Source organism: Equus quagga, unplaced genomic scaffold (genome assembly GCF_021613505.1).
Source record: "Equus quagga isolate Etosha38 unplaced genomic scaffold, UCLA_HA_Equagga_1.0 203_RagTag, whole genome shotgun sequence".
NCBI classification, from domain to species: domain Eukaryota; kingdom Metazoa; phylum Chordata; class Mammalia; order Perissodactyla; family Equidae; genus Equus; species Equus quagga.
This window is the reverse complement of record NW_025798627.1, coordinates 2,462,045-2,473,147: the sequence shown is the minus strand read 5'-3', so window position 1 is coordinate 2,473,147 and position 11,103 is coordinate 2,462,045. Positions and strand designations below refer to the sequence as shown.

The window sequence follows — 11,103 nt, the reverse complement described above, 5'->3', positions numbered from 1 at the left end:
CAGAGGCCCCTAACTCACACTCTAGGTCAGAGGCCCCTAACTCATGCTCTAGACCAGAGGCCCCTATCTCATGCCCTAGATCTCAGGTCTCTAACTCACACTGTAGATTAGGTCTCCTGAGCTCACATTCCAGATCAGGAGTCCCTAACTCACACTGATCTGCTACACTGAGTCCCTGACTCAAATGCCCAAAGCTACCAGGCTGATAAAACAAAGGAGCTGTGCTGGAGGAGGCTGTGGGCCCTGGAGAATACTAAAAATCTCATCCAAAGAGCACAACGGCCCCGGCCCAGTGCTGCCACACAGGCAGGTGGGCCCGGTGCTTTGGGAGCTTCTAACCTGAAAGAAAACTCCCAAATCCAGATTCTTATGTAACATCTCCCAATTTTTAAAAGTGATGGTTAATCCAAATATTTTACCACTGTACACACCAAGTGAGACCTGTCTGAAGGCTGAATATGGCCCAAGTCTCACTGGTTTGCAACTTCTGCTCTGGGTCATCCCAGCGATTCTGTAGACCAGAGCTTGCCCAGGTCCAGGCCAGGCCACCTAGACCATCTTGGACTGTGTCCAGCATCGTAGGACACAGAGAGAGTGGTCCAATTCTTCCTCAAGTAGGGACAGGAGGATGATGGTGGTAGGAGGGCCGGGGTTCACTCTGTTAACAAATTGTCTTTCTTTCTACATTGGGACTTGCTTTAAATACCCCAGCGTCATTCAAGAATGGTAAACCCAGGAGGAAGAAGAGGAAAAATAAGTCTGGGAATACTGTTGAGCACTTCCCTTCATATAATTACCTCAATTCTTTTTTTTTTTTTTCCTTTTTCTCCCCAAAGCCCCGGGGTACATAGTTGTATATTTTTAGTTGTGGGTCCTTCTAGTTGTGGCATGTGGGATGGCGCCTCAGCATGGCCTGATGAGTGGTGCCATGTCTGCACCCAGGATCTGAACTGGCGAAACCCTGGGCCACCGAAGCAGAGTGTGAGAACTTAATCACTCCACCATGGGCCGGCCCCCCTCAATTCTTCTTCTTCTTTTTTTTTTTTGAGGAAGATTGGCCCTGAGCTAACATCTGCTGCCAATTCTTCTCTTTTTGCTGAGGAAGACTGGCCCTGAGCTAACATCTGTGCCCATCTTTCTCTACTTTATATGTGGGACACCTGCCACAGCATGGCTTGCCAAGCAGTGCCATGTCCACATGCGGGATCTGAACCAGTGAACCCGGGCCGCCAAAGCGGAACGTGGGAACTTAACTGCTGCGCCACTGGACAGGCCCCTCAATTCTTAATAATATTTTAAACTGTGCTCAAAAGAGACTGGAAGCCTGACATAGTTTAGAGATGTGAGGAAGGGAAGAGCTGCACCCACAGAGTGAGGAATTTTCATCGGTGCTTACCAGAGTGAACAATTATATCTCCATGATAGGCTCAGTGATAGAGGCCACGCCTTTGATTTGAGGTCCTTACTCTGGGGCAGTGATATCAGAGTCTCTACTGTTTTTTAAACACAGGAAATTAAGGGGGAGGTGGTGGTTGTTTTGGCTAGAATGTGAACAGCACAGGCGGCTAGCAGCAGCTGCAAGCCATCTTGCTCTTCTCAGCTTGCCAACTACCATCAGTTCTTTGAGAGAAGGAACAAATGGTGCTGTGTGCAACATTAATGGGTGTGGTTGGTTACTGTTAAATTGATGCTACACAATTTGTAAGTTTCACTATACCTTACAGGGCTATTGTGAAGAACTGAGGAAAGCAAGCATTTTGTAATCGCTTTGAAAACTATACAAACGCAAAGTTGATTTTTATGATTAAAATCGAAACATCCTGAATGTTCAGCAAGATTCTATCATTTACCCTCATAGTTTCTAAAATAAACTATCAATAGACCTTTTTATGCTCCTTTGCTTAAAAGTTTCATAGACAAAGATCAAATTTTAAAAATAGAAAAAGTTATATTCCAGTATAAAGCTAAGAACTTGTTCAGTGCAAAAAACTTTGCTCTGATGATGTAACTCTATGAAATAGTCCAAGATTGATATGCATTTTTGAAATATTTATGAAACATTGTTTCCTTAGGTAAAAATACAATGTGCAGACCCCGTTAAGTAATTTTACCATATTTTCAAAAGGGAACAGACTGTCAATCTCCATATTATATCTAGCAATTATAGTAAAAACTAATAAGTAACATATACCAAGTGCATATTTTGTTCCAGGCTCTATGCAAAGTGCTTACATGCCTAATCTTTCTTAATCCTTACAAAAACTCCACAAAGTGGATTATTCTCAGATAAAGAAACTCAGGAAGAGACAGATTTGGTAACTTGCCCGAACTGCTAGTAAGCAAAGGACAAGGTTGTGACCGAACCAGACAGAATGACTCCAGAGCCAGTACACTCTGGTGCCTACAGGCAAATACAACTTCATTGATTTGGGTGATGTTAATTCAGAATTTGTGAAAACTCAGACATGAACTGGGCTAAAGCTTTTGGACTATAATAAATTGTTAAGCAACTTAATGTATGGATATTAAAAGGAGTATCTAGTTTGCTCTATTTGTCAAAATGTTTTAAATTACTTAGAAATATAAACTACTACATAAACAACATCCAAATTATATAATGTTCTATGTTTTCAATGAAAGCTGCCATCTTTGTAGTCACTCATGAATATATTTAACTGAAGTAATATAACTGCACTCTTTAAATACACTAAAACTCTATTGAACTATAGAGTTCATTGCTAAAGGCAGGTAGACAGAAGACCAAATCACGACCATTTCAAATTCTGGCAGCCTTTGCCTTATTGCTGCCTCCTTCACGTGCTATGCTCCACCCATTGCTGCTTTATTCATGGTTCCCAGAGAGATCATAAAAGTTCTCTCACTTCTGAGTCTGTACATCTTGTCTTTCAGCATTGTCTTCCTACTCAGTCTTTTTTTAACCTTTTTAAAAATTGTGGGTGGGGGTAGAAATGTACCATACCAAAAAAAAAAAAATACACAAAACATACTTAAAACCACCATCCATTCAAAAATTGGAACGCGGGGGCACTCCAGAAGGCTCCCATTTCGCCCTTTCCATCACAATCCCCTCTCCCTGACTGTCATGGTCACCCCTTCCTCGCTCTTCTTTTTAGTTGACTATCCAAGAATGTATCCTTAAACACTATAGTTCAGGTTGCCAATTTTTTGCGCTTTATGTAACTGGAATCACACAGTACGTACTTTTCTGTCTGTCTTCTTTCACTCAGCATTATGCTCGTGAGTCACCTTGTGTCGCTGTGTGGTTGCAGTTGGCTTGTTTTCATTGCAGTATAGTAGAGGTTGGCAGAGTACTGCCCGCAGCCTGTACTGTTACGCAGGGTTTGTTGGCCCCACAAGGCAGAGCTGAGTAGTTGTGACAGAGACCACATGGCTCACAGAGCCTAAAATATTTACTCTCTGGCCCTTGACAGTAAAAGTTGCTGACTTCTGCAGTATAGTGCTCCATTGTGAGAGTATACCGCAAGTTATTCTTCCAGGCTCTTGTTCTGGGATTTCTGAGTTGTGCACACTTTTGGGTTATTACAGATAATACTTCTATGAACATTCGTGTATGTGCCTCATGGTGCACATGGGCACATGTTTCTGTTGGGAATATCTTCAGTTAAGTAGATAATGCCAAAGTATTTTTTTTCAAAATGGTTGTACCAATTTACCAATACCAGGTATTAATAGTCTTTTTAAACGTTAGCCATTTTGGATGATTTGTGGTGGTACCTCACTGTGGATTTAACATGCATGTTGCTGATTACTAACGAGGTTGAGCATAATTTCAGATGTCTACTGACTATTTGGATTTCCTGTGTGGTGGGCTAGCTGTCCAAGTTTCTTCTCTATTTTTCCGTTGGGTTTTCTTTTCCTTACTGATTTGCGTTGATTTTCCTACCGATTTTCCTTATTGATTTTCAGTTGTATTTTATATATTCTGGATACAAACCTTTGTCTAAGTCCACTCATTCTTTAGATCTCAGATGAGGTGGCACTTCTTTTAAGGAGTCTTTCTGGATCATCTCACTAATCAGGTGGACGTGCTCTTCCTTCTGCTCCAATAACCCTCAGGCTTCCAGCACAGCCTGAGTCACAGTGTATGGTGTACGCAGTGTAACTGGCTGCTTGTTTACCAGTGTCTCTCAGTAGGATGCAAGTTCATAGAGGGAAGAGTCTAGGCTCTATTTATCTTTGTAACCTATCTCTTAGCTCAGTAGGTGCTCAGTAAGTGTTAGCTCAAAGAACGAATAAATGTCTACCCAGATATAAGAAGTATATGCAGGAAAAAATCTAACATAATGCAGATTGCCGATAGAAATGAGTATGTATTTTCTCCCAACATCAGTATTTATTTGAGTCAACTGTAATCTATTATCAGAGGTTCCCTCCTCCCCCAGGACAGAATGGGATCCTTCTCTCCCACAATAGTCTGAATTTGTCAGGTTTTATCATTTTTCTAAACCAAAATATCTCACCATTTCAAACATAACAGAACTCCTTATGTAGTTTTTTCACCTGGTTAGGAATTTGGGCTAGGCACCATGACAGAGATTATGTTGATGCTTGACTAAATTTAGTCATTTTAATTATTAATTTCTTTTTATGTAGCACTTTATACTTCAAAACTTTTTGACTGCTTGAGAAAATGCCCAAGAACTTCTTAGATTCAGACAGACATAGAAAATTCAGCTGGACTCACCTTTCCCTCCTTCTTTTCTTGATTCCTTCCTTCCTTCCTCCCTCCCTCCCTCCCTTCATTTCTAATCCTTCATTCATCTCTTGTTGATTTTTAATGCATTCTCTTCAGTGTTGCATCTTCATTCTTCTTGAAAGTTCTCTAGTATTTTAAATTATTGACCACTTCTTGCTTTTTGGAATTCTCCCTTTCCTGGTGTTCTCTGGTGCTACACAGACCTGATTGTCTTCATTCTCTTGTCATTTTTGTTGTGTTGTCCTCAATACGGCCAAATATGCCTGATGCCTCAGCCCAAGACACTTACGCTCTGCCCATATTCCCTCTCTGTAAGACTGTATCAATTCATTTCCTCCTAGAAATCACCCTCTGCAGCCAGGCATCTGTAACTGTCCCTACCAGGATGTTCCACTGCCACCTCGGACGCAGCACACCTGTAATGGAATTGCTCTCACTACACACTGACTCTCTCTGGGCGCCCCTCCTGCTGGACGGGGCACCACTATTTCCACAGTTACTCAGGCTCAGAACCGGGAAGTCACCCTGGATTCCTCATTCTTTCTGTCCCCTCACTTCCAGCCAGCCACAGGCTAAGTAAGTTCCTCCTTCCTAACGTCTGTTATATTCACCCCTTGCTTCCATACTTATTGCTGCCCCCACATGCAGGTCCTGCTCGTCATCAGCCTCGACCACTACAAGCAGTCTTCTAACCTTTCTCCTCACTTTCATCTCCCCCCACTCAATCATACATTAATCTTGTAAAAACACTTCCCTATACCTATCAGATATGTGTTCAAAAGCCTTTACAGCTATTTATTCCCTATAGAATCAAGGAATCACTCCTTAGCCAAGTCAGAGCATTCCGTACTCCATTTATTTCCAATCTTATTTTCTGTGTCTCTCCTACAAAACCCTTGAATGTGCCTCAACCTCTTAATCTTCTGACTATCTAAGCCCTACTTCTTTTTCAGGGTCAAAGTCCTAATTCAAGTTCCAACTGATCGTATTCAAAATTGATTTTTCCTTTTCCTGACACCTGTTGTATCTTGTATTGCAATTTTTCATTCATTAATTCAACACAGCTTATTGGCCATCGGTCACATGTCAAACACTGTGCCAGACACAGGGAACACAAAAGTGGATGAGATATATTTCTTGACCTTCAGGGGTTCACAATCTTGTTCAGTTTGACCAATTAGAATGTAAACTACTTCAGGGCAGAAACTATGTCTTATTCCTCTTTATATTGCCAGTAATTTCAGCATCTTCTACAGAATACATACATCATATGTATTTATTGCTGTTAACTGTGATGATAAAAGACAATGAGAGTTTCTTGTTCTACTAATAAGGAAGCAAGCCAGAGGCCAGCAAAATTTTACTCAATTCATTTTACATAATTCTACTAGAAATTCAAATAAGGAAGCTGCCATCTGTCCTAGTGTTGGGGTTTTAGTATTGTAGAAACTCTTTTTAATCATAAAGCTATACATGCTCTAAAAATCCTTCAGGCTATTGTTATTCAGATTGTCTTCTGGGACAATATAAGGAGGTAAACGAACACTTTTGGATCATTTGCAGTTAATTTTTCATTAAGAAAGTCTGTAACACACTAATGTATACATTCACATACTTGCTCATAAATACACATATATAGACTACTATACAAGAATCCAGAAAACATCACAAAAATTGTGCTGAAATCTCACTAGTGCAGTTGGGAGCCCTGGCATGAAGCCAGGAGGGATAATAATAGTTAATTTTTACTAAGTGCTTATTAAGTGCCAGGCACCTTTTCAAGTAGATTATCTTGTATTGCCCCCTTTAATCCTTAAAACAATTCTATTATGTAAGCACCATTAGAACCCCCATTTTACAGATGAGGAAACTGAGATATAGCAAAGTTTACAAACTTGGCACAGTTAGTGAGCGAAAGCGCCTAGATTCAGAACCCACGAACTTTGACTCCAGAGCCTTATGTGCTTAATGCCTATGCTATTATTTCTCTCTTAGAGATGTAAATAATGGCTCAAAGTGCCACTTTCCTCAAAAAAGAAAGTGTGGAGAAGGCAGAGAGAGAGAGAGAATGGAACTGAATGGGAAATAAATAAGTTGTTCAAGATAATTATAGCCACCATAACACAGGATACTGGAAATTTCAAAGCGTCTCTTCCTCTTGCCCCACTGGGACTTTACTCTGTCTCATGCCCTCTGTTTGGAAAAACAAGGTAAGAGACAGGCTTATCATGAGCACGCACAGCTGTCACCAGGCCATTTTGCTTCCTAAGTGTTGCTTCTTGCATGGTGGCCTCTGAGAGGCAGGAGGTGCCACTACTCAGTCCTCCTTAGAGCAATCCCAGGACAATTGCAGTGCTAAATGGGGTTGGTGTAGTTTAGACCCCCGTGACTCACTCCTCTATGGGCTGGAGTGGCAGGTGGAGGTCAGAGACAACAGAAGACAGGAAGGTGGTTTGTGAGCTGGGCTGATGCTGAGTCTGGGCTTCTCAGACAAAGGCAAAGACAAAATCAAAACAAAACCCATGTGGAAGAACTGGAGAGAAGAGGGGCACCAGGAGACTGGGCGTCTGGGCCAGAGAGGCACCAGGTGCAGCTTTAAAATCCACGTCTGCTGTCTGTGCTAGCATCTGCCCACGACGCCCATGCTCACACTTCACACTGTAGCCCTCTGCGACCTCCCCCCAACACCTAGAGAGGAAGGTGGAAGCGACTCTCCTCTCACACAGAGAAGGGCTTCTGGTGGTAACAAACCAAGTGACTTCTGAAGAAAGCTGTAGATCTTTCTGATCCAAGGATGACTGCGTTTATACAAATTTGTTTGAGATTTTTAACGTTACTGGAAATAAGTAAATTGGAAAAAATTGTTGAGTTACTTTAAGGCCTATGACCCCAGTGAGGATCGTGCAGCAAATCTTAAAGTGCAGATCAAAATGGCTCTGGTCTAAAGTTTATGAATAGACAAGGTTTTAGGTTAAGGAGAATGTGTTTTTGTGTCCTATGGATTTACAGAAACTAGTTCTAACAAATAACTGACAAGGACAATCAATGGAGAAAACAGCAATCACAAATATTTTCTCAAATGGTGGTTTTTGAAAAAGCATAGAAAAAAAATTCACATGATTGGTTACTTCTCTGATTATCACCATTATCATAATCTTAACTTTCATAATTAAAAAGAAAATTTAGAATATTGACACTTTTTCCATTGGTAGCCTTAGCCTTAGATAGAAATGGAAATGTGAATATGTGAAAAGTATAGATTTTGAGTATGTCCCTCAAAGGGCGTTTGCTTACTGGCTAGCTCAATTTTTGACAAAGAAAAATGGGCTGCTCTTGCTTCTTGCACAAAGATGCACTGTTCACGGAGCAAACCAAAAAATGGAGAATTTGTGTTTAAGTTGAAAAGAAACTAAGATAATATCCAACATGATAATTTACTTAGTATAAACTTTCTATTAACTGATAAAATGTGCGGCTTATTAGAATGAAAAATATAACTTTGTAATAAGAACTTGAAATGTTGATATATGGAAATTCTAATAGCAAGCAAGACACTGTTAATTTCCTTTTTAGTACTCCATAACTGAAGATATAGTTCTGCTTTTCAAAACTCAGTTTTATCCATGCAGTTGTACAGTTCCCAAAAGAAGTGAGGCAAAGTGTTTATGAGTTCGAGCTGCCTCTGCTCCTTCCACAGGGCTGCCATCTGGGCTTGTTTATTTGTGTTTCCAACTTTCTGGAACAGAGAGTTTCTCTGTTAGGGACAGGGCACCAAGCAAAGGAAGTGTCTTACAGAAGACTGTCTTTTTTCTTATTTTTTACTGTATTTCCAAACTTGAAGTTTAGTTTGGTCAAAAAATATCAGATGACTAGCACAATCACAGAATTTAACATGGTTGGGAACCTCAGAATTATCTTAGCAAACACGCTTCCACATGATGCAAGTAATATTTCCAACACGCTACCTTCTCGTGTCTTTCATATCTTTTTCAAAACACAAACTGTCAATAAGGCTATAGCTTTTTGGCCTGGAAATCAAACATTTTTCATAGATCTTTCTACAAATAAGCATTTGATTTAAAAGTGAAGTAAATATTTCCAAGCAGTTTTTCTAATTTCATAAAGTACATTTGAGCCATATTACAGAAAAACGAAGCAAACGAAACAAAACAAAAATCTTTGAAAATATAATTAAGAAACAAAGCATTATTGTTCGATTGATTATGCAATCTGATTCTCAAGTACAGTTTAAAAACTCACAAACCAACACTTAAAAAAAACTAGTGGTCCCTTATATTTGAAACATTTCATTTAACAAATAAAATAGAGGCAAAAAGTACCTTGTAAAGTAAAATCCAGCAATACATATTCGTAAGCAAATTCTGTCTTTGTTTCCACTTGCGGTCTCTTCAGGGTAGAAAATATTTTTCCAGGGCTGCTATCATCAGGGTCTTCCAGCTTCCTAAGTCCGCACCCCATGGCAAAATCTGCAAGGAATTAAATTGCAGGACAGGGGAGGGAGGGCAGCAAATTCTGTTGTTTAAGCTGCAAAAAGAAAGTTACAGACTTAACTGCTTTGATTTTTTCAGCTAAACCATAGGTACTCAAAAAGAAAACATCTGAGTCCGAAGAAAGGAACTGGAGACTTTTTCTATCCATTTTTCTGTAACGTCGTCGAACCCATGATGATTAAGCTACAGCTCCGGGAGGCTGGGCTCGATCTTAGGAGAAACATGCAAGCTGCTACAACTTAGCGGAGAATTTCCATGCCACGTCAATTTGCAGCCAGCCCCCTACCAGAGTTCTGTCGCTCAGGGCACTCGCAGGGCTTTGTCTATCCCAGTTGGCTGGGTGATAAAAGAGGTGTCCAAAAACGGAAATAAAAAGGCAAAAGTGCAACTTAGATGGAATTATCTACAGGGAGAGGATATATTCAGACACGGGGGCATGCAATTCTTTCTCTGTTTTCTCTTTTCCTTCTTTCTGTGCCCACCCCCTCCTTCCTCCCCGCTACTACCAAGAAAGCAGAGAGAGAGAGAGAGAGAGAGAGAGAGAGAGGGAGGGAGGGAGGGAGGGAGGGAGGGAGAGAAGGAATGAAAAAGATGGATTCTCAACATGGTTGGAAACAAAAATCATTTCCAGAAAGGAAGTCAGCTTTATGAGGAAACTGTTTCTGGAATCTAAAAGGCGAAAAGTAAAGTTTTTTAAAAAAGCAAACACTTTAGTTTTTAGGCAGCGCTTTTGAGCATTTCTTTCCACATGAAGGTTTTTTTTGGTTGGAAAAATTATATACTAATTAAAACTGCCAAATATAAAAAATTTATATTAAAGTATTTTAAGAAAAAGACTTTAATTGCAAAGGAGAGATAGTTTCTGTTGATGATTAGTTTTCCCAACATCCTTACAGTTTAAAATATTCTACTATTAGAAGACTTATGATAAAAACCAATAACACTTCTACAGGTCCCAAAGTATCTTTAATTTTGGAGAAAAAAGCCAAAAAACTGACCATTTGGTTCACCCAGTCTTATAAATTGCCATTTACCTGCAGTCAAGAACAATTTCTAATGGACCAATTGTAATGAGTGTTAATTGCATTTTACCATTTACAGGTCAGGTAGTATGGTGCACTCATCAGAACCATGAGCCCTGGAATCAGACTGCCCGGGTTCAAATCCTGCTTCTAATGCCTGTTAGCGATGTGATCTTGGGCAAGTTACTGACCTCTTCACGTTTCAGTTTCCTCCCCTATAAAATGGAGTTAATAATAGGACTTACTTCATAGGCTTGTTATGAAGGTTGAATGAGATAATCTTATCTCATATCTTAACACCATGCCTGGCTAATAGTACAAAATAAATTTGCTAATGTGCTTATATTATAAAACAGGGTTGAAAGCAGTAATAGAAAGGAAGTGATTCTGCCACCACTCCCATTATTTACAAAATAAACCCTGATCACATTTCAGATTTTAGAGAACACAGCATGAAAAGATTTTTCAATTATATTGAAGAGTGCACATGAAAACTCTCAAAGAGGCGATGGATTACATAGTTTGTAGATCACTATGACCTCTTGTTTCTGCCTTTTGCGTATTTGTCTTTAAATAGTTTACTTCTCAGAAGTGTTTTTAACAGAGGAAAATTCCATAGTCCTTCATTTTCAAGGATGAGCATGGGTGGCGGTAAGAAATTTCTGGGTAAGTTTGGCTAAAAAGACAGTAGCTTCTGACCCAGTGTGACTCATTTGACCATTCACAGTGCTTTCATCCCTGTCGTTTTTCAGGTCCTCTTTTGTATGATGGGCTGTGAGCTAGTGGATGACAGAAATGGGAATATTTGAAGTTCACTTGTCCTTATTGCAGT

At 40.0% G+C, this 11,103-nt stretch overlaps 1 protein-coding gene across 1 annotated transcript in view; it reads right to left on the bottom strand.

Moving 5' to 3' along the window:
- LOC124233513 (raftlin-2) overlaps nt 1–9,745 on the bottom strand; it is a 65,000-nt gene extending 55,255 nt beyond the window's left edge. The window contains exon 1 of the mRNA XM_046650662.1: nt 9,079–9,745. Within this exon, the coding sequence (XP_046506618.1) occupies nt 9,079–9,217 (139 nt within the window). The 5' untranslated portion in view covers nt 9,218–9,745. The remainder of the gene's footprint in view (nt 1–9,078) is intronic.
- Nucleotides 9,746–11,103: the final 1,358 nt, after the last annotated feature.